The sequence below is a fragment of the Phycodurus eques genome, chromosome 15 (genome assembly GCF_024500275.1).
Source record: "Phycodurus eques isolate BA_2022a chromosome 15, UOR_Pequ_1.1, whole genome shotgun sequence".
In the NCBI taxonomy this organism is placed as follows: domain Eukaryota; kingdom Metazoa; phylum Chordata; class Actinopteri; order Syngnathiformes; family Syngnathidae; genus Phycodurus; species Phycodurus eques.
In genome coordinates this window covers 14,104,889-14,128,973 of record NC_084539.1, presented here as the reverse complement: position 1 = coordinate 14,128,973, position 24,085 = coordinate 14,104,889, and the positions used below count along the sequence as shown (strand labels likewise).

The following is a 24,085-nucleotide window of genomic DNA, read 5'->3' as shown; positions in this document are numbered from 1 at the left end:
TTGTGCACAATATTCTACAATGTATTATTATTATTATTATTATGTGCAGGGTTACTGTTTTGTAAACTATGCTGTTTTATTTGTAAAAACTACAGTAATAAATACAAGTGTTACTTCCAATGTTTTTAATACAACATGATATTTCCTGTATGTGCTGTGTATATAGGGTTCTCCCTGTTCTGGCAATAAAGCTGACTTGCAGCCCCCCACTATCCCGAACAGGTTAAGCGGTACATATATTGAATGGATGGATGGTTCAATAGATAGATTGAATTTAACTTTTTCTCACAGTGTACAATTCATCTGTGTTCCAGTGCTTTTGTCACGCGTTAGTATTGTAGTATTGTATTCCTGCCATTAAGATCTAAATCTAGATCAGTTACAGATTTGCAGCATTTTCAATTTTAGAGCTATAGCACCATCCAGTGGTTGAATAGTATTTAAAACATGTTTAGACCAAGAAGGGATTGTGAGGTTCGTTAACTCAGGAGCATATTACTATATACAAATATTTGCGACAAGCCTCATGTTGTTAGATATATATAGATATGCCAACAATAAACAATATATAAACCATACACAGTAAATTATAAAGTAAAATGCCTGGTACTGTGGCACAAAACTACACTTAAAGATGCATTTTATCACCCTACAAAATAAATTACACTAATCTCTCACTAAGGTACAAGAGTAGTTGACTACACCCGAAGCAGGAAGGATGAAAAGCCAATGAAGTGCCATTCCTTTCCTAAAATAAATCAGAGCATACAGTGCAGGCAACAGGTGGACACAAGGGCAGCCTCTGCACTATAGGCCTATCTGCTATGTGTCACATAGTAAATCTGTGTATCGTATGCTTTCCAATATCTGTTTCTGAAGAACATATGCAGAGAGTAATGCACTGTGCAACATTCAACAAACATTAATTAAACTATAGTAAATTTAAATTGTTGTTAAGCTGTTAATCTACCTATTTCCAGCGACTTACGATCTGAAATACTATCCGTCACTTTGTTCGAAACATAGAATTGTGTCTTGTACTTCTAGTTGCTCCTACAATTGTAAAATTTAGTCAACATTGTGTGATAGTTCTGGTCTTTTTTGTTGTTGTTGTTGTCCTCGTATAGTGTTCTGACTTCATGACTCAGGCTTATAAACAGTTGGAGTGGTGCTGCAACACCGGAGCCTTTGGAGCTTTGAGTGTGGCTCCAAACTCTGAGCGACAGCATGTGACGATAGCTAGCAGCTGCCACTGTCACTCACAATGTTAACACACAGAGTGAGCTGATCAGTGTTGAACATGGCTGTCTGACTACGACGGTACACAAGAAACTAGAAGGCATGGCAATATAACCACAGGCTTTAGAACATAAGAAACTTTGCCCTCGTGGCTCAATTCCGAGCCAGGATGAAAAGTATTGGACTCATTTCAGTCTTCAAGATTCTCTCTCTTCTGGTTTTGGTCAGTTTGAGTAATGGCATACAGAGAGGTAAGTGGAGCCTCCATATGTTGAATGTTTTTAAAGTGACTGTTTAAGTAGCAAATGCAGTTATCAGTGAACATAGCGAAGCGGCTCCATACCCCTTTACGTTTCTTTCAATTATAATAATCAACACAGTAAAATGTAGAAATGAAAGGAAATATCATGAGATGGACCCTGTTTTGCGGCTGCAGTATGTTTGCTATGTAAAGTCTTCAAATGCGTGTACAGTATGTCACCCTGAGATCACCTGCTGATCACCACATCCCCCAAGGGCAAGGGAGAAGGTGTTTTTTGACCAACATATTTTAGATACTACCAAATCTATCAAGAATATTAACCTACTGGCATGATGCTGCAGCATGGCATGATTGGTTAGAGAAACGTTACTCACTCATATAACTTAATGTAACTAGCCTATCTGAGTTGAATGTGAAAACGGGCTTCAAATTCGGACACACTCTCCTTTGATATTGATATTGTTACAGATACAGGTTAAACCGAGTGGGGATAGTTATGGTCTGACTGACTGCAGCTAGAAGGATGTTCACACTCAAAATATCAGTTAATAAATTCCAAATTAAAATCGTCATAAGCGTCAACATTTTTGGAAATACAGTACTTCACTTTACTTGGTTATTTAGATTCACGCTTACAGGATGGGTTGGCACCCAAAAGGCCCAATTATTTTTATACATTAGAAGCAATTAAAAAGTCAATTTTACATAAAGTGTGCCCTCTGCCATATACAGTAAATTCTGTTCTTTTATTGTTATTTTTACTGTGAAGTGAGAAGCAATGGGAGTGACATGATAATCTAAGGGAAACACTGCTTGGCTTTTTCTTTTTTTTTGGGGGGGGTCTTTTTATTTTATTTTATTTTTTATTTTTTTGTAATGATGACTCCCAAGAACAAGAAATGGAACTCATTGAAATGTCGGAAAGAAGTATACATGTCTCTGCCCCGGAGTCAGATTTGGCCCGTCACAACAATTTATGTGACCCACAAAAGCAAATAGTGGGTCTACTTCATGCTTTTTAAAAAAATATAAATATAGTTATTCTTTTAATTTTGGCAGAAAATCTTTAAAAGAAAAGTGATTTATTCACTCTTAGCAGATATCACAAGCATTATTTTAAATAATATTTTAATCCTCAATTGAAAAATAGTTGAATGCTTAAATATTTGCTTGCCACAATCTTTTTCAATGACTTTTCATGACGTCAGATTTCAAATTCATTTTTTTTGTTAACGAGACATAAACAGTAATAACAAACAAATTCAGGGTAATTTTGTATTACATGACATACATTTGTATTGTTTTCACAGACATAACAGCCATCATGATGTACAAACTTTAAACTATGGGTTTATGTGTAACGTACAGAGGCATACTGTATGTTTTTGGGAAAATTGGCCAAAGATTTAATGTGATTTTAAGGTTTAGTTGCAGTGATTATAGAAGACAAACAAGCCGTGTGTTTTGTTGAACTGAGTTGGCTCTTCTTACGATCTACAAATCAAAAAGTGTGCGAGCAAACATAGTAGAATTTGTACTTCCTGACGCAATTCAGTTGTTTTGCATGACTAAGAACTCAACAAGTAGCCACTAATAAGCTAACATCTGATTCTCTGGCACAAAAATAAATAATCTCTTTATTGCATGACAGCTTCAAATGGAAATACTGTACGACTGCTAATGTGACACAAAAACTGGAAAAAATCCTGGGGGATGAATTATAAATGACCACAAAGACCAAAGGAAACGGAAATTCAAGGCTATCCATGTGCTCTACAAACAATTATGCCGTTTTTTTCATCAATATTTGGTGATTTTCCAGATGTGGTCCATCTGGTGCAATTTTTATTTTTTAAATGCTATCCATCAGGAATCTATAGCAAAACAATGTGACCCACCATTGTGAAAATCCCTTTCAAGTACATTGCACATTGATGGTTAAATCTAAAAGCCAATGTCAACATGCAAACATTGACTTGGTTGGACGAGAATTATTATTATTTTTTTCTTTCTTAGTTTTTTTAAAAGCCGATGCTCTCTGATAACTGTATGCACTGCAAACTGTAACTTAAAAGCTTACTGAGATATTTTTTCACTTCACTTTGACCTCGATTAAAGTTATTATTTTGAAACCACACTTTGATTTCACGTTAGTTTTTCATTTCCAGTGGCCCTCTTTCAGCAGTAGTGACCAACAGTTTATCCCAAACAAAATACATCTCATCTTGTCATATTCATTCCTTGTCTTTTACATTCTCTTTTTGTTTTCATTAATTAATAAAAAGTATAAAACAGTACTTTTTATATTCTCTTCCGTGCATGAGTTCATACGAAGTTTAATGCAAACCTGATGTCTCTTATCAGATAGAGGTGGATGTGATTTCATCCCTCTGCGACTAGCACTGTCCATGTTTGTCTTGCTGTCTCTTACAATATATTCCCCAGACAAAAAAATAAAATATCTGATCACGAATACTGTGTTATAATCTCTTGAATTCTCTTGTCTGGTAAGTCCATTTTACTTCCTACAATAACTGAGATATTACACAATGTCTGAGTGAAATTACCAGGCTGACTTAAACATTACTGAAAAATAAAAAGTATTTTTTTCTGGTGGCCGACTGGTTAGCACATCTGCCTCACAGTCTGAGGACCCGGATTCAAATCCAGCCTGGCCTGTGTGGAGTTTGCTTGTGTTCCCCGTGCCTGTATGGGTTTTCTCCGGGTACTCTGGTTTCCTCCCACATCCCCAAAGCATGCATGGTAGGTCAATTGAAGACTCTAAATTGCCCGTACGTAGGTGTGAATGTGAGTGTGACTGGTTGTTTGTTTATGCGATTGCCTGGCAACCAGTTCAGGGTGTACCCCACCTCTCACCTGCAGTTAGCTGGGATAGGCTGCAGCATACCCGTGACCCTAGTGAGGATAAGCGGTGTTGAAAATGGATGGATAAATAATTTTCCTGATTAATGCAACATAAAAACATCCTACCCTCTTTCTACTTTGAAAAAATTAAACACTTTCTTGATTTGATTTCTGTATAAGCATAGTGGCATATTTCATAGAATATCGAACAGAATGAATCTAGAGTATTTTTGTTTTGTAATCTAAAGCCGACATACATAAACAAATGTAACGTGTAACTGAGATGAGTGAATTGTGAATTCAAATAGTTCTAATCTAAAACATTCCTTTTTGACAAAAGTCTCTTGTAGGAGTGGTTGTACATGCTCTGCTGGATCGTGAGGACATCTTGAGCCTTGAGTCTGAAACATTTGTCATGTTGTTCCACTGTTATTTAGGTGCCCTTGGATCCCTTGAAAGGGGCTAAATCTAAGTTATTATTTATATTATTATTAATGCCTATTTATTGGCGGGAATGTTACTCACTGTCATTAGGTCCATGGACTTGCCAACAATGACTCTTTTCACGTACTTTCTGTCTAGCACCTCGTATTATTACATTATTGGAGACAGTGGACGTAATACTGGATCACAACGCAACCTTCATCTGTGAGGTAGAATCCCAACCTTCCGCAGACATCACATGGACCAAGAATAACCAACCAATAATGTAAGTTCACATCTACTATAGCACACCATCTTGGCTAGCATACTGGTCTAGGGAAGACCACCCTAGACCAACTGGCTGAGTGTTATCAAGGGCAACCAAAGACAGCTCGGATTCGCCATTGAGGATGCTGACGAGTTGGCAGAATACAGACATCATTGACAGCCAATGGTTAACCTGATTGGCTCTATGCACGGTGACAGGCATGTCCACACCCATCAAGAGCTGTAATGATGATGAAGATGATGATGATGATGAGCATTTTGGGTGCCCAAAAGATTTGACTCCAGGTTTCTAGGTCTAAATGATTGCACACTACTAAGATGTACAGTATTTGGGCTGCTGAGTCTTCTGAATTAATTAATGTCGCTCAATAAATTTTAGATTTTTGATGTCATGACTCATAATCAGCAATCTATTTTGTTGTTTTGTAGCCCAGCATCACATCAAGAAATAATTCAACTTAATCATCTATTCAAACCAATCCAGACGTTCTCCATTGACGTATGCGCATTCATCATCGCCTTTCTACGTTTACGCCGGATATGTGGAGGAATGCTTTTATGCACATGTGCCTGTTGGTGTCCTGTGGTGTGTCATTACAAAAGTTTGACAGCCATCTCATGGGACAAAAGGCATACTACAGTATTTTCACTCATCAAAGGAAATACTGTTCCCAAATAAACAGGGCTTTGGAGAGCTCAGATCCTTAAAAAGTCCAATAGTTATACACTATCAAAATTCCATGCATTTAAAGTTATTATCACTGGTAGCAGCACACACTTAATAGTAATGTTCTCTCAAGTCTTAATCAGCAAGATTTTACCTTTGAGAGAAAGACTGCAAAAGTTGTTGTGTTGGCTGTGTTGTTATTGGTTGTTCACTGTTCTTTTTTTGTCACACTAGGTACTATGACCCCCGGTACCTTACTCGAGAGCAGGGACAAATGCTTCTTATCCCTCATGTAAGAGAGAATGACAACGGAGAGTACTGCTGCCTCGCCAGTAATGGTATTGGAGAGCCAGCCAAGAGCTGTGGAGCGCTACAGTTAAAAATGAGTATGTCTTCTTCATATCAAAACTGTTCAAAACTCTTTTGATTGTAGCAGTTCAAACAATCGATCAGCAATGAATCCAGAACCTTTTTAGCAGCACTGATGTAAATGTCTTTACTATCATCCCTTTCTGAACCAGAGCCACAAATCAAGCGCAATCCAACAAATGTGACACTTTTGATTGAGTCCAAAGCAGTATTGCCATGCGTTACCTTTGGTAACCCAAAACCAGACATCACCTGGCTTAAAGAAGATGAGCTTATTAAGGTAAAGTTGAATGTTCCCTACTAAGGCTTTGTGAATAAATTACTCTTTCAAATGGTAAATCTCTAACAGGTCAGTGACCGTGTCAATATTCTTGACTATGGCGCACTGAAGATCAACTATATTCAGAAGGAAGATGCAGGACAGTATCGATGTGTAGCCAAAAATAGCTTTGGTTCGGCATTTTCCAAGCCTGCCACCATTGAAGTACAAGGTAAGTATTCAACCTTGGTTTTGTAAACTATAGATAAAACCTCCAAAGTTCAATGCCCTAAAACCTTTGGTTAGATTTGGAATGTAACCAAAAGTTGGCTACAAAGCTGCACCAAAACTTGTTGAATCGTTATGAAGGTTCTCTTGTACTTTCAATGATCAGTGAATAGAACATAACCAACTATCATTTGTAGGACAAACTGTACATTTCATGAAATGTTTTACATTTTTGACATATTTCTTTTAAACAATCTTTTAAAACACATAATTATGTCTGGAGTCGGGAACATCATAGCTATAGAAAGTTTTTTTTTTTTTTTTTGGTACACAAATTCAAGGATCATCTGACTTATGAAACTGTGTGCAATGTCATTATGGGAATCATTATGGGAACCTTTTGTTTGTATTTTGACATTAAAAAACACATCCACAGTTAACACATTCATCCATCCATTTTCTATACTGCTTGTCCTCATTAGGGTCATGGGTGAGCTGGTATCCCAGCTAGTACACACTGGACTGGTCAACAGCCAATTGTAGAGCACATATGAACAATCAACTATTCACTCACATTCACACTTATGGACAATACAAAGTCTACAATTGACCAAACAACATGCATACGTGGAGAAAATCCACACAAGCATGGGTAGAACATTCAAACTCCACTCAGGAAGGCTAGGCTATAGCTGAGACTTGAAAGCCAAACCTCAGAACTGTGAGGCAGATGTGCTGCCGAGTTAACACATTCAGTATAAATTATTAAAATTAGCGTGGCTGTTAAGATCTCCAAAGACAAAATATGGACATGCTGAATAGTGTTCAAATGACAAAGTTGTTGCAGATGTTGGGGCTGTTAGGGCAATTTTGGCATTGGTACATTTGTTTGTAAACCTCATGTAAATCTCATCCTTGCTCCACCGTGAGCAGAGCTTTAATTAGCAGGAAATAACAGATAACACATGGTGTTGTAAAAGCGAAGAAGGTTGCTTTTTCTTTAACTGTTTTCAGGAGGCCAAAAATGAGGCATTACAACCCGTGTCTCGTAAAGGTTTCCTTAAACTAAAAAAACAACTGTGAATACACTGTACCCTTTTCTATGCTTCCATTTTTTTATATATATATACTTGTACGTGTGTGGTCCGTTTGTGGCATGTGCAGCTCCAGCACGAATCCTGAGAGTTCCCAAGGAGAAGAGAGTAGCGTATGGCAGCCAAATATCTCTGGAGTGTAATGCCACTGGAAATCCGATCCCCACCATCACCTGGTTAGAAAATGGGAATACTGTGAGTGCACTGCACGGGCCACCAGACCTATGCAGTAAACTGTCTGCCAGTTTGAGCAGATTTCTATTTTTAACAATTTTAACACGTGGCACATGTTGGTCACAACTTGTTTTAAAATGGAACCTCAGTTTTATGATACTGAACTTGCTAATGAGTATTATTGTTGTAACCATTGGAAAGTAGTTCACAAAGTCTGTGCATGCTTTTTATGCAAATTTAAAAGTAAATTTTGCACTAGCTTGTCATGGAGAATCTATGATGGAATACAAATTGTCGTAGAACATTCCAGACAATGATGGACCATGACATTGTGTTTGAAAGTTGAACTATTTCTTGGACTGGGATCAAAGATTTTGCAAGGCTGTTTTCATTAGGAAATCTGACAACTTGTATGAGACATTTTGTTCACTATGAATCACCGAAAGGATATCCAAATTTAAATGTTTTCTGATAATGTGCCAGTACATCTACAGTATTTACTTATTTTCCCACTGGGAGGTACAGTACACATATACAGTAGATACAACAGACCGCATCAGTAGTTACACTTGCATGATACATTGCAAGTCAATGTAAGTATAGCATAATCACATGGCAAAATGAATAATTCTCTGGTTTGATTGACACTGTCAGGGAGCTATTTCAATTTGGTGCAGGTGCTCTTCATGTGGTGGTTGATGAGTGCATAACAGTGTACACAAAACTCAAAAGGACTGAGTCATATTTAGTGACTCAATAAGCTGGATTCTCAAATGATTTATGCGTGCATCAAATCTAATAACAGTATGAATACATTCTAACGCCACTGGAATGGTTTGTTATAATCATCACCAGCTTTACAGTACAAACACGTTCGTGACATCTAGACAAGGCAGTTTGCATGAATCATACCAAAAACAAGCTTTTAGTTTTAAAAGTCCAAGTGTCTATTTGTTGATACGCTCCAACAAGAAAGCAATGGTTTGATAATTTTCTGAATTGACATAGAAATACTCAATAATTTAAGCAATATTCTTTTGATTTTTGTGGTGGTTATGGGGTCGTTGTTCACCAATGCTTTTAAGGGGCTTATAGTGAGTATTCAATGTAATGCAATGATTCATTGTTCACTGTCAATTGTAATGTAATTCGAGCATAGTTGAATTTTACTATTCGTCTAAAAATGAAGTTGCCAGTAAGACCAGACATTAAGTGTAGTATTGTGGGCAGACATAGACATCATAATGTCTTGGTGGGTTTAGGTGCTTTAGAAATTATTCGTTGCCAGTAATGCTTGTAAATACAGCATGTGTGTGTGTGTTGACTAAAATGTTGCATTTCTCAATATAAACAACATACATTTGGTGTCGCTGCTAACACTTTAATACCATAAACAAGATTTAACCATTTCAATGGTATTTAGTTAATATTGCACTTTGTTCCTGTTTGCCCATGCACACGCTTTATAAACATCCATCCATCCATCCATTTTCTGAGCCGCTTCTCCTCACAAGGGTCGCGGGCGTGCTGGAGCCTATCCCAGCTATCATCGGGCAGGAGGCGGGGTACACCCTGAACTGGTTGCCAGCCAATCGCAGAGCACATACAAACAAACAACCATTTGCACTCACATTCACACCTACGGGCAATTTAGAGTTGTCAATTAACCTACCATGCATGTTTTTGGGATGTGGGAGGAAACCGGAGTGCCCGGAGAAAACTCACGCAAGCACGGGGAGAACATGCAAACTCCACACAGGCGGGGCCGGGGATTGAACCCCGGGCCTCAGAACTGTGAGGCAGACGCTGTAAGCAGTCGGTCACCGTGCTGCCCTTTATAAACATACCACCTTTAATGAAAAAGTTATTTATTTTTTTTTGCCAACTTTACACCCAATCTAATTGAGACAACATCCCCATTACCTTTTTGTGGAGGATGAGAAGATGAGTTAAAAATAGACCGGGAGCACCTAGACAGACTGATAATGTATTTTGGAATTTCCACCAATTTTGTGTCGAACTCAACCTTTTATGACTCACTTTTATGACTATATTTTCTCAAAGATGTATCATTGTACCCGAGTCTTACTAATTTGAAAAGCTATAATCTGCTCAACGCAATTGGTAATGATATGCAATACTCTGTTTTTCCCCCCATTGAAGATTTCAGGTGCATCAGTCGATGAGACCTTGGTGGGAGAAGTGGTTTTGTCAGTTCTTAGGGTAACAGTGAATAAGCCAGCTCTTTACACATGCTTAGCCTCTAACAGACACAGTGCAGGAGCCAACACTGTCAAAGCAACCGCTAGAGTGACTGTTCCAGGTAAATATTTAATTCTACACTTGGATTTTTGAATAAATTGTTGCATTTATCTGAGGAGCATCAACTACTTAACTCTGAGTCTTGTGTTGTGTTAGCTGCCTGTCTGTTTGACATGTGGCTTCAGCTCTTTTTTTTTTCCCCCTGCGTCATTTGTTTCTTTTTCAACCCCCACCCCTGCATCCCATAGTCAAGAAAACACATGCTGACCACACACAATGACAAACCACTTGCTGGTTGTTAAGTCCCTCTACAGACCTATGCATTGTTAGATTAGCATCATGTTTGATATTCTCTTCCAAGCGAGACTAAATGCTATGCCTCTGCCTTCTTTCTCTTCTCTTCTTTTCATGCTGGTTCTCCTTCAACCAACATCTTCTGGATATTGCCACTTCCCTATAGAATGGAGGTAAGTCACTGGAATGTACCCTTGCTGCAACCCTTCTTGTGTATCAATCCTCTAAAGTCACACAGTGGTTAAATTTACACTTCAAGCCCCATGTCAGGATTAACTAGGGGTTCAATACTGTATAGTCTTTTAGAATTTTTGTTGTCTTATATGTTTGGTCTTTCATTCATTTTATGCAAACTGTTTTTTTTAGGTCACAAAATAATTATGTTTTGATTAATCTCAGCCAGAGTATGGACCTTCTAAAACCCATTTTGTGTTTTAGCTTTTCTTCTTTGTGTGACATCTGAGAATGTACGTTTTACTCACAGTATTTGAACTTAGAATGTTAATCTTCTAATGCAAGCCTGTTGTATTTTGTCCAATGACCAGTGCTGGTTTCAAACAAATTTAAGGATATTTTTATGTTGTCCGGCCCTTATGATATCACTTTTCAGTGTATTTTCATTGGGCAGTCACGAGTGCAAGATGGAGCTAGACACACTACCGTTTGTTGCTTGGTTGACAGAAAATTGTTACTAACGTGTAAGAATGCGATGTAGTGGAAAAGTAAGAAAACAATTTAAAATGTCTTCCATTACAATAGACCTGCTTCTGTCGCTTCTTTATTGTATATCTGTAATGGTGTCCTGCTGCTATGAAGACACAATTCATGTAGCTCACTCAGCTAATAACATCCTGCCGACAGACCACCAATCGAATCACGAGTCTGATGAGGATTAACAATCCTCCCCATACTATGTTGAACCAACTCTACTGTACTTTGCGGGAACTCTTACATTTCAGATCGGTCACTTTTAATTTCTGAGGCTAAACTGTGCAACTATTAGTATGATGTTGCCCTGTACAAATGCAAGCAACAGGAGGCCAATCTGGCCAGGTTTTTCACTTTTATATGGCGTCTAATCAATTTGTGTATGCTCATATAATTATTGGCTTACCAAAAAAATCTAAAGTATATATTAAAATATTACCTATTTAATCCAACTAAACCAAATCAAAGTTTCTATAGCGCTTATCCTGTTCAGGGTGACACAATGTACCAAGGTACATAGAGGCTGAAAACCACTTACCTCACATTCACACTGATTGAGAATTTAACCCACACTGCCGGCACCAAAGTCTGGGGAATTTACCATTACACCATCCATGACTCACACAAAACCATCTGGTTTTACTCAGTCTAAATTTTTTTGGTTGAGAATCTGATTTCAATTCGCATTTCTTTCTATCACTAATATTGACATACTGATAGGGAGCCGTTCCTGATGTCAGCATATGGTGCAAGTTTGAATGTGAACTTTGCTAAACCTCAACATGACCACAATTACCACATATGGACAGTGAAACTGCAGACAGTATGAGGAAAAAGAGAATAAATGTTTTGTGACGATATTCCAATTCAACCTTTTCTACAATAGTCGATCTACAACCCGAATTCCAATTAAGTTGGGACGTTGTGCTAAACATAAATAAAAACAGAATACAATGATTTGCAAATCATGTTCAACCTATATTTAATTGAATACACTACGAAGACAAAATGTTGAATGTTCAATCTGCTAAACTTGATTGTTTTTAGCAAATAATCATTAACTTAGAATTTTATGGCTGCAACACGTTCCAAAAAAGCTGGGAGAGGTGGCAAAAAATTTGAGAAATGCTCATCAAACACCTGTTTGGAACATCCCACAGGTGAACAGGCTAATTGGGAACAGGTGGGTGCCATGATTAGGTATAAAAGGAGCTTCCCTGAATTGCTCAGTCATTCACAAGCAAAGATGGTGTGAGGTTCACCTCTTTGTGAACAAGTACGTGAGAAAATAGTCGAACAGTTTAAGGATAATGTTCCTCAACGTACAATTGCAAGGAATTTAGGGATTTCATCATCTACGGTCCATAATATCATCAAAAGGTTCAGAGAATCTGGAGAAATCACTGCATGTAAGCGGCAAGGCCGAAAACCAACATTGAAGGCCAGTGACCTTCGATCCCTCAGGCGGCACTGCATCAAAAACTGACATTAATATGCAAAGGATATCACCACATGGGCTCAGGAACACTTCAGAAAACCAGTGTCAGTAAATATAGTTTGGCGCTACATCCATAAGTGAAACTTGAAACTCTACTATGCAAAGCAAAAGCCATTTATCAACAATACCCAGAAACGCCGCCGGCTTCTCTGGGCGCGAACTCATCGAAGATGGACTGATGCAAAGTGGAAAAGTGTTCTGTGGTCCTGTGAGTCCACATTTCAAATTGTTTTTGGAAATTGTGGACGTCGTGTCCTCCGGGCCAAAGAGGAAAAGAACCACCCGGACTGTTATGGACGCAAAGTTCAAAAGCCAGCATTTGTGATGGTATGGGGCTGTGTTAGTGACAATGGCATGAGTAACTTACACATCTGTGAAGGCACCATTAATGCATACAGGTTTTGGACAAACATACGCTGCCTTCCAAGCAACGTCTTTTTCATGGACGCCCCTGCTTATTTCAGCAAGACAATGCCAAACCACATTCTGCAAGTGTTACAACTGCATGGCTTTGTAGTAAAAGTGTGCCGGTACTAGACTGGCCTGCCTGCAGTCCAGACCTGTCTCCCATTGAAAATGTGTGGTCCATTATGTAGCGTAAAATACGACAACGGAGACTCCGGACTGTTGAACAGCTGAAGCTGTACATCAAGCAAGAATGGGAAAGAATTCCACCTACAAAGCATCCACAATTACTGTCCTCAGTTCCCAAACATTTATTGAACGTTGTTAAAAGAAACGGTGATGTAACACAGTGGTAAACATGACCCTCTCCCAGCTTTTTTGGAATGTGTTGCAGCCATAAAATTCCAAGTTAATGATTATTTGCTAAAAACAATTTAGTTTATCAGTTTGAACATTAAATATCTTGTCTTTGTAGTGTATTCAATTAAATATAGGTTGAACATGATTTGCAAATCATTGTATACCATTTTTATTTATGTTTAACAAAACGTCCCAACTTCATTGGAATTGGGGTTGTACAATATTCACACATATATAAACAGTATGTGTTTTAAATGTATTTTGTACAGCTGCTTGCTCCAATTTCTGAAATAGAAACAAAGAACAAACTGTTGTAGCAACATGGTATCAGAACTAAATAATTATGAAAAGTCCAGTATTGAAAGTCTGCTAACGTATTGCCACATCTGGACACTGGATGCAGACAGAGTCATGAGAAAAATATTAGAGAAATAACGGTCATTGTGGGATATGGTAGATTTATGTGTTAGTTTTATGTTGATGCTATGATTTAAGAACTAACCAGTGCTCCAGCCTCTCCGGGAGGCAGCATCTGGAGTTTGTAAGAGTCACTGTAGATGCAGGTTGAGAGGAAACGGAGCGAACACTGCCAGACAGGCGTTTCAGAACGACATCATATGTGAAGCAAATGCAGATCGTAACCATGTGTAACCATCCAAAGAGTTATAACATTTACCTTTTAAACACTTTACTTTCAATAGAATACAATAATATATGTTTTAATATTGTCAGACAAATGCCTGTCCCCATTTGTATGGATAAAAACAAAAGGCACATCACTAATGAAATAGCATTTAATTCATCATCAGATGAATTAAATGCTTAAATGCCAGATGAGGCTAAGTGTGGGTAATGACTTGGCTTTTTGGGGGTCTGTTTTTACCTCCAACTATAGTTGATAAGACAACAGAGTAAATACCATCCATCCATCCATCCTACCTGGAGAAAATCTGTGCCAGCACAGGGAGAAAATGCCAACTCACACTGGCCGAGATTTGAAACAAAATCTCAGAACTGTGACGCAGGCGTTCTAACCACTCGTCCACAAAGTTAAATTCAAGTCTATTAATTGAATGAATTCTAAACATATACAAAAGAAATAAGACTTTTTAGATTGTCATTCAACTTTTTAATGCATGTCTCCCTCACATTTCTTGACAGACTCTACAAGGGCGTTGCAGGCTTCTGCAGTGCGTATCGCAGGGATGTGTGCCGCACAATTTTACGGGAAGATTCACTGGTTTTCTTCAACAACTCCATTTCTGACCCTGAGGACATGCAAGAGTATCTGGTTCAGAGCTGGTGGACAGAATTAGAAGGACTCAGTATACTATGTGGCCCTGCTGTGCGTTCACTTCTCTGCCATAACGCCTTCCCTGATTGTAACCCATCAGGGTTGGGACCTGCACCTAAACCTGTCTGCAGGTAACCTTTTTATGCATATGCCTTATATGAGCAAACATATTTACACACATAAATGAATTAATCTAGGGAAATATGCCAAGAATCTGTGCTACCGTAAAAGGAATCCATATTCGTACTTCTTCGTCCTAAATCTGTCCCAGCGGACAAAGGACATTCATATGTGATTTGCCGAAAAAGGTAATTGCCTACGCTATTTTTAACTTAGTGAATAAAAATGTGCTTGCTAATAATCGCTAAGAATTTCTTTCTTGTTTTACGAAAATGTTAAAATATGATCTGTGCAACTATGCTATTATGCTAACAATATGATTGAATTAATGGCCCACACAGAGCCCTGACCTCATCCCCATCAAACTAAAAGTGTCACCAGTTCCTCTTGTTTGACACCAGTAATTTTTGAGAAATTGTCTTCTGGATTAAAAATAGGTGAACGTTCTCAGAGACAATACAAATCTTTAAGAAAGTCTTCCAAGAAGCACATACCAGCGTTTCTTCTGTTTTTAGGTTTCCTAAATTGTTTTTAAATAGACCAGACAACGGTTTTACCTCACGCCAAAATGTTATGGAAAATCTCCCTTGATGAGTGGATGTTATTACTGTTCAATGTTCTCCTTCCACTTTATGTAGGTTTCTGGACGCGTTAATACAGTTAGTATTTTTGGTCACATATATTGTCGAAAACAAAGCGGCAACAATGTAATGAATGATCAAATTTGTTTGCCTGTTAATACAGGGAGCACTGCCTTGCAGTGAAGGAGCTGTATTGTCATAAGGAATGGCTGATACTGGAGGGCAGCATGTCCATCCAGCCTGGACACTACGGTTCTGCCACAGACTCCCACAGTCCCCGTTTGCTGCTGCCCAAATGTCAAGCTTTACCCAGTGTCCATTCAGACCCTGATGCTTGTACTCGCGTTCCTTTTGTGGGTAAGTTCGCATTCACTATAACAATTCAGTATGTGTAATGCGTTACGTTGCAGATTATATTTTACAATTATTTATTCATATAGACTAATTATAACCATTTCCACAAACAAGTGTTCTTCCCATGACCTTGATTGATGAGTCAAGATTATTAATCTTACTTTTCTATATTTCAGACATCAACACAGATCAAATAACAAGTAAGTGTGGATATAACTCAGTAACAATTATCAACCATCTAAAAATTCACAACTTTTCTGTTTGGTATCAACAGCGACATGTTACCATGACAGAGGGCGTTTTTACCAGGGTAGCATGAACGTGACAAGGTCAGGGATACCATGTCAGCCGTGGGATCGACAGGTACTCATCTGCATGTGTGTACTCTATACAAACACTCCCAATCGTCTAAAAGCTTCTTTATGTTTTTATGGCTTTGCTCACTAAAAATGGTCTCTTCAGATGAACTCTTGCTTCTCTCCTGTGCAGTTTGTGCCTGTGTCTGTGTGCGTCTGTTTGTGTGTGTGTATAGAGTACATGTGAGTGTGTTTGCCAGGTCAGCAGAGAAGAAGAGAAGAGAGAGAGGATCACAACTTGTTTCTGGAAACAATTAGCTTTCACACGCAAATCTTGCAACCACTATCGCTAACACAGAAATTCTCTCATTTACTCACAGAGCTGCACACATTCGTGCATTTATTGAACATCCGTATGATTGTAACGACATCCTTTGCAATGACGCAATTCTCTGCAAATAGTTTAATCTCTGCTTTCCATCATAATTCGATTCAAGCTTGGCTAAAACCTTTGATAAAGTTAAGTTTCAAACTAAATTAAATAGCTGGGAAACTTCACTCAGGTTCATTCAGTTATTGCAGCCAATGCACTTTTTCGCTTCCTCACTTGTGATATTTCAAAGCAGTGCTCATGCTGTATTGCGCACCAGATGTTCAATATTTAAGTTGGCTCTTTGTATTGTAGAAACTCTGCAGTTATCAAAACCTAACCTTCCCCATTGGCCGTCAACAGGGTCTCTAAAAAGGTTATATTTACAAGGTCCACTTTTCAGTTTGTTCTGAAAGTGTGATCTTTTGTGTGTGTGTGTGTCCTTGAAAGTGTTGTAAAGTCTGTAGAGACTGTTCTTTTTATTAGACCACAGATACAAGTAGTTTAAAAGTGCTGAAGGATTAGCCTCATAAATGTTAAACCACACCTCTTTCACCATCTTATGTATCATGTTATAGAATCTAAATTATAGCAGTCTTGAAATATTGGCTGGATATAGGATGGACAACAAAGGTGCAGGCCCCACTTCTTTACTGAAGCCACAGTTAATGTAAGTCTTGAAGTAGTTGGGCTTCAGGATTGGAGTTCCTGTGGAGCTTCTTGACTGAGCGAACATGTAATTTCCCCTTGGTATTAAAATTAGTATGGTTTAAAAAAAAAAAAAAAAGAAGATAAAGAATTCAAGTATGTCTATGCTATATCTTGTCTTATAGGTTCCCCACCAGCACCGCTTGTCTGTGGATGCCATTCCGGAGTTAAAAAACTCTGATAACAACTGCAGAAACCCAGCAGGAATCAGTGATAAGCCATGGTGTTACACCTCAAATCCTAACATACGCTGGGAGTACTGTGCTGTACCACAGTGTGGGGAAGGAGGCACAGGTTCAGGTAACTCCTGTTCTCTCTTCCTCAAGAATATTATATGAGGTACTTAAAATGGTCAATGCAGACTCAGAAAACTGGCGATTAGGATGTTGTGAAGCGTGAACTCACTGGAGAGGTTTCTGACCATCACAAGACTTCCAACGGCCAATTATGGCTCTTCACATGTGGCATAAGAAACCACAAGGGAGCAGACTAAAATAAACAAAGAGGTAGCACAGGGAGAACAGGCAAATTTCACACATGATAGCCTGAGGGAGATTTTAACTCTCGACTGAGACACACTGACCTAGTTTTACATGTTCATGTTATTAATATTAGTGTCATCAATCAGTCTTTTTCATAATTTTAGAAGAATGTTCATACTTTCCCTTTTGGGTTAAATTTTTATTTTGATCATTTCTATCTATCAGGCTATGTGTCAGTGATGAAGCAAGAGCCAGCAGGCCCACGTCACCTCCCTCCCACAACCGCATCATCTCCAGCATACTCCATGTCTGTCATTGTTATCATTCTGTCTGTACTTGCGACCGCGGTCTTCCTCACCATCGTGATCCTCGCATGTCGCCGGCGCAGAAAACAATGGCGACAACAGGAACGGTAAAATCAAAATGTGATGGAGAGTTCTTCACTGAACAATGTGTTCCTTACTAAATCTATCTTTGTACAGGGCAATGGAGACCCCAACAATGACCGCTCTTCCTTCAGAGCTCCTGTTGGATCGACTTCACCCAAACCCCATGTATCAGCGGGTTCCTTTGCTTCTCAACTCCAAGCTACTGGCGCTTGAATACCCCAGGAATAATATCCAATATGTTCGTGATATTGGAGAGGGAGCCTTTGGGCGAGTTTTCCAAGCAAGGTAAGATTGAATTAAACCTGGGGAAGATTAATAAAAACAAAGGTTGCAGTGATAAAAACCTCTATAAACATAACCAAATTCCTGTCTTCTAAAGACGACTGGTATGGATTCTTGCAAATCCCTGCCAATATTGTGAGGCTTCAAACTGATAAAGGCTGGTCAAAGAATGTCCAGACCAATCACCATCCCTTGAGGAGGTTAGGGATTGCAGCTATCTCGTTTATGTGTACCAAAAGCAAGAGAACAACTGCAGAATAAAGCGCATTCAAATAGTTAAGAGTGCAATTCGGACATGTTGAGGAGAGCTGTTGGAGGTGTCTTATTAAGTAAACACTGAATCGTGTCTTTCAGACCAGTCTCTCTAGCATAAAATGAAATAGATCTCTGTTCTAGGTTGGATAGGCGCTCAACTTGTATGCAAAGTTTTTTTGCTTCAGTGTTTGTCCATTTCTTTTCCATGATTGAATGCTAATCCGAAAGTATAAAGTTTCTCTTCAAAAAGGAATTCAGGAAAACCAGGAGCAGCAAGAGATGTTTTTGTTCTCCTGGGATATCAAATTTAAACTCTTTAATTTGTAAATTCTTTTACCTCCAATACCTCAAAGTTCACAGATTTTTCTCATTTATGATTGGCCACAGTCACCTTAGTTTTAAGCTTTAGTTATTATTAAAATGGAAGGGCTATACATTGTTAGATAAAAACAATACAGGGCCCCCAATAACCGCAGCAATGTGGTATGCATAACAAAATCAACAATACCAACATGCAGTATTATAACATTCATCCCAATGAGTCAGTTTCTAAGCAGATTCCATCTTCGCAAACTACTGTATAAAATGGTAAATGTAAACACATGATTTGTGCTTCTATAGAAGCTATTGGTGTGTTATCGGTCACAATGATGTGATGTCCATCATCCAATCTGATAATCCAAAGACTGGATGCTGGAATGGTGCAGGAAATAAACACCCTAGGAAACATAACACAAATACTGACCTTGAATCACACTCCTTCTAACCTATCCAGACATTCAATACTTCACATGTAAGGAAACAAGGGATTAATTTGCAATTTGCTTTTTAAACTATTGATAAACATTATCTCCTTAACCGAACCCATGCACACTAACTTTCCCACTTCTTTTAGAACATGAGGTCCTTTACATTTTTTTCCTCACAAAGGGCAAGTCAGCCAAGAACAAATGCCTGCATAGTACACGTATTCGAATTCATAAAATCCAGAAATAATTCAATAATTCAGTATGCACAAACACACACACAAATCATACACAGAGGTTTAAACAGACCAGAAAAAAAGAAGATATTCACAGACAAGGTTTAAACTACAGCTTACTAGTGTGCATTTAAGACCATTTTTGTGTATGCACAGTTTAAATGTGTCTATTACAAATACATCACATTTTCTCAAAATTTTCCATGCAGATGGATGTGGTAGCAGAAGAAAAAAATAAACTGAAAGACTTTTAGTCTTTAAAATACCCTCTCTGAGAGGGTATTACATATACTGTATTTGTGCATAGTGTTCTTGAATGTTTGAGTGAACAAGTAATTGTTGCAGAGCCCCAGGCTTGCTACTGATGGAACCTTTCACAATGGTTGCTGTGAAGATGCTCAAGGAAGAAGCCTCAGCAGACATGCAGAATGATTTCCAGAGAGAGGCAGCACTCATGGCTGAATTTGACCATATCAACATTGTGCGACTTCTAGGTAAGTGTATACATGTGGGCTGAAACCCGGGTTTAAAAAAAGGCAGAATTCACACCTGGATTTCTCATTTTGTGACTGAATGCCAGCATATTCACTTAAAAGGGGGCAGAGAGTAAACACAAAACCAGATCTTGGGTAACTGACAGGGAAAAATAAAAGAATGTGGCAACCACTGTTCTTAACTGATGACACGGCACATACTTTTTGTACTTGCTAGATACAGAAGGCAAAGTTTGTTCTTTCATTACTAATGTAAACGTCAATTTATGTGGATTAATTTAATTCCCTCAATGTCTGTGTGTACCACAAACTAAAGCCATCAGCGAGAAACAATTACTTCATTAGAAGGAGACGTGGGTATGACTTAATCAATTATTCAGTAGGCTTTTACTCCAAAAGCAAGAACTCTAGATTACCTCATATTTATAGTATCAGGCTCTTTAGATGCACATACTAATAGCGGAGTTGATTTTTTTCAGTTAAAATATTTGCTTTATTTCATTGTGGATCTATAAAAGCCTCGATAGATACATAAACACCACTCAGAGAAAGTTAGGGATATTGCGTTTTCGTGGGAAATTACAGGATTACCCTAAAATGCACGATAACACTTACAGGCGAAGTTATTCTGACCTTCATTAAAGTTTTCAATGCATGTGTCCAAATGTTCACATTTCAGTACTTTTTTGCAGAACTTGCTGTTTTCTAACAATGAGCTGAATGGCAAAATTCACAATAATTGAACGACGACATTTTCATACCGAATGATACATATGTAGCTGTATACAGATGTTTTCAAAACTTTGTGAATTCCAGGCTTCCAGACAGCTTTAATAATCTATTCGTTTTATGTGATCCAATTACAGAAACAACCGAGTAGACAGCTGTTTCTATATAGAACTCAAGTAAAGAAGTGCTTTGTTGGAACCTGAAACTATGATTTAATTAGCTTTTTGTTAGGTTTTATTGGTGCTGCCAAAGACATGCAGAATGCTGAAATTCTCATTGTGATTTTAGATAATTACCAGTAGTTTTTCTGTAAAGGTTCTACTCATGCACAAAGAGTGCAGCAGACACTTCCGGTTTCATAATTCTTTAAAATCTCTGTAAATACTGGTGCAGAAGAACACAAGGATAACTTATAATTTGGCAGCAGTTACAGTCACTGAGCTACTAATGTGAAACTGTCGATCCACTATGTGCTGGAGTTTATTTGTGAACGTGCACACATCACAGATGGTTTTGTCTGTGTTTATGTCTACACCAAATGTTTATTTACCTTTTCCCCGTGAATGAAACCATTCTATGATATACCGTAGAAGAGAAAATAACTTGAGTTATTGAGATTAATCACATCACTAATGTGCTTATGTGGGTGAGTATCCCTGTTTGGTCTTGCAAACCTCTGTGGTGGGAAATCGCTAAGATCAAAAGCTGACTCACATTATCAAAAGTGAACTAAAAAAGCCTGTATGCTTTCACTCCACAGGTGTATGTGCAGTGGGTAAACCTATGTGCCTGATGTTTGAGTATATGGCCCAAGGTGACCTTAATGAGTTCCTGCGACGTCGATCTCCAACACAATGCGTGCGAACGCTCAGCCTACCGAGCCTATCGGGTCGCAGTTTTTCTTCGGAGATGGAAGCAGGGCTCCTCTCTTGCCCTGAGCAGCTGTCAATGTCCAAACAGATTGCCGCAGGGATGGCCTACCTATCGGAGCACAAGTTTGTCCATCGAGACCTTGCAACAAGAAATTGCCTGGTCGGGGAGGAAATGGTGGTGAAGATTGCGGACTTCGGCCTCTCCAGAAACATATACTCGGCTGATTACTACAAAGCCAACGAGAACGACGCCATACCGATTCGCTGGATGCCCCCAGAGTCTATTTTCTACAACCGTTACACCACTGAATCAGATGTTTGGGCATATGGCGTGGTGTTATGGGAAATTTTCTCCCACGGCATGCAGCCATACTATGGCATGGGACATGAGGAAGTTATTTACTATGTCAGGGATGGTCATATCCTTTCCTGCCCTGAGAACTGCCCTCTGGAGTTATATAATCTAATGAGGCTTTGTTGGAGCACACACCCATCCGATCGGCCTAGCTTCAGCAGCATACATCGAATTCTGGAGCGGATGGATCATAACATGCAGAGTGCCAATGCTGACACTGAGGCTGACTGTTAATTTTTGTTATACCTCCAACAAACCATTAGGATGGGATTAAATTTCCCACCAAGACACTGCATAACTTCTGACACTCAGCATTCACAGAATATTCATATTTTAAGGTTATATTAGTAATTTATTGAACAAGACACCAAAAATATCTTTCATATTTTATCATTGTCATAAAATGTATGAATAATTTTGCAGAGCTTTTCAGATTAGACTCCAATAACCGAGGTGCACAAGTTTAGAATATTATGAAGTCCTGACAGGAAAACCCCAATACAGTACATGGAACAAAAACAAAACATTCACACTTTGTTAAATCATTCTGACATCTCAGTTCCATCTTTTCAAAGGTTGAAAGAAATTCCACATTGATTTTGTTCCTGTGATACTTGGTCAGTCAGGATGTCTCTTATTGATGGCCACAATATAGACAACGGAAAATTCGCTAAGATTCTAAGTCGCATCTATTGACTTTGCAACTAACAGACTTGCAATATCAGAACTATATAAAACTCTAGAAACTCTCAATTTGTAGCATGATGAAGGTTCGTCCTTTTGGGTGCTAGTGTGATGATACAGTATAAGATGAGTGGTAGTAATACCACTCTGCAAAGAGGGTGAAACAACAAGTTTAAACACTCTGACAAATAGGCATGCAGTATGTTTTTGTGTGGCATTGAACTGTAAAATGTTGCTGGCAAACCTCGCACACGTAACTTGACCCAGTGGCACTGATTCACTTTAACCCATGCTCTTGTTTTTTGTTAATATGACTATAATTCCATCTGATGCATTGTAGACTATTCTTATATTTTATTTCTGTGTTGCACATGTGTATTTGTATTAGCACACAAATGTTATTTGGCCATTGCCATTGCTATACTGTACATATATCTGGACAACATTTACCCATATATTTCTCACGCATCAAAATACCCAGGTAAACATGAACAACAGTCAAAATGTCTATCTTTAATTAGAAGAAACTCATGAATATATAGGAACTGTTTACCTTAGCAAATGACACATTCTTTAGCATCATTATGCTAAGTCTAAGCAGTTGTGTAAATTATAATTGTTGGTAATTATTGAAAGTGTTTATCCCGTTATATTGATTGCCTTTCAAAAAATCTAATTTAGGATTATAGTTGCTATATTTAAACTAAAAAAAACTAAACTAAATAATAAATTTTCTCCCTTGTGTGAGCAATGCATTTGTGATTTTTGTTTTAAATAATATACAGTATTATGCATTTAATATGATGATCTTTGTATTGTTTGCAAATTAAAAAAAAGTCATTTTTACATTTGGTAAGATTATGTGATTTTGTGTTCATTTTATACTGCAAATATGTTGCAAAACATATCCTTTCCTGTTTTGTTTTTCCTCCTACCACAGTTAAAAACAACTTTGATATTTGTTCTAGCACACATGGACAGTTATAAATAAATGTCCAGTATATACTTGTATTTGTAAAAAAATAAATGATTAAGCTGATTAAATATTTTTCTTATTTTCTTACTTTGTACAAAAGTGCAATCCATGTGCCTTCATTTCACCAGCTCTCACATTCTCTGCACTTTGCTACCTCTTACAAAATAAATGGAAACCAGAGGTCCCTGAGTCTGCTGCTGTGTCTGGTGTGGGGTTTGTTGTTAATGTGTGGCAAACCAGACGAAAATAATCTAAGTCCACAGACATGGCCACAGCAAATAATACGTGTGCAAAAAAATAAATTTTAAATGCTATTTTCAGCATTATTTTGGAATTGAAGTGTGTGCTGAAACAACCACATAATACTATGGTAACAAAATAAAGTATGTTTTTATTCTTATCGGGATTGTGCTGGTATTATTGATAAAGGTATCTTAAGAACCAAGGTGCAAGTAAAACGTTTAACA

General features: G+C 38.1%; 1 protein-coding gene across 1 annotated transcript; it reads left to right on the top strand.

Annotated features, from left to right (window-relative positions):
- The first annotated feature begins 1,197 nt into the window (after positions 1 to 1,197).
- Positions 1,198 to 23,672, top strand: musk (muscle, skeletal, receptor tyrosine kinase). Its single transcript, XM_061699279.1, has 17 exons — positions 1,198 to 1,490; positions 4,949 to 5,075; positions 5,979 to 6,130; positions 6,266 to 6,393; positions 6,463 to 6,604; positions 7,765 to 7,889; positions 10,032 to 10,191; positions 10,591 to 10,597; positions 14,557 to 14,820; positions 15,554 to 15,747; positions 15,921 to 15,944; positions 16,019 to 16,107; positions 17,244 to 17,418; positions 17,826 to 18,012; positions 18,083 to 18,274; positions 19,854 to 20,002; positions 21,492 to 23,672. Exons 1-17 carry the CDS (start codon positions 1,409 to 1,411, stop codon positions 22,190 to 22,192), a joined length of 2,898 nt encoding a protein of 965 aa, XP_061555263.1. The 5' UTR covers positions 1,198 to 1,408; the 3' UTR covers positions 22,193 to 23,672.
- Positions 23,673 to 24,085: the final 413 nt, after the last annotated feature.

Coding starts and splice junctions, on each gene's coding strand:
- musk (XM_061699279.1), top strand. CDS start 1,409: ATGAAAAGTATTGGACTCATTTCAGTCTTCAAGATTCTCTCTCTTCTG. Junction 15,748..15,920: donor TACTCGCGTTCCTTTTGTGG/GTAAGTTCGCAT, acceptor TCTATATTTCAG/ACATCAACACAGATCAAATA. Junction 18,275..19,853: donor GGGCGAGTTTTCCAAGCAAG/GTAAGATTGAAT, acceptor TAATTGTTGCAG/AGCCCCAGGCTTGCTACTGA.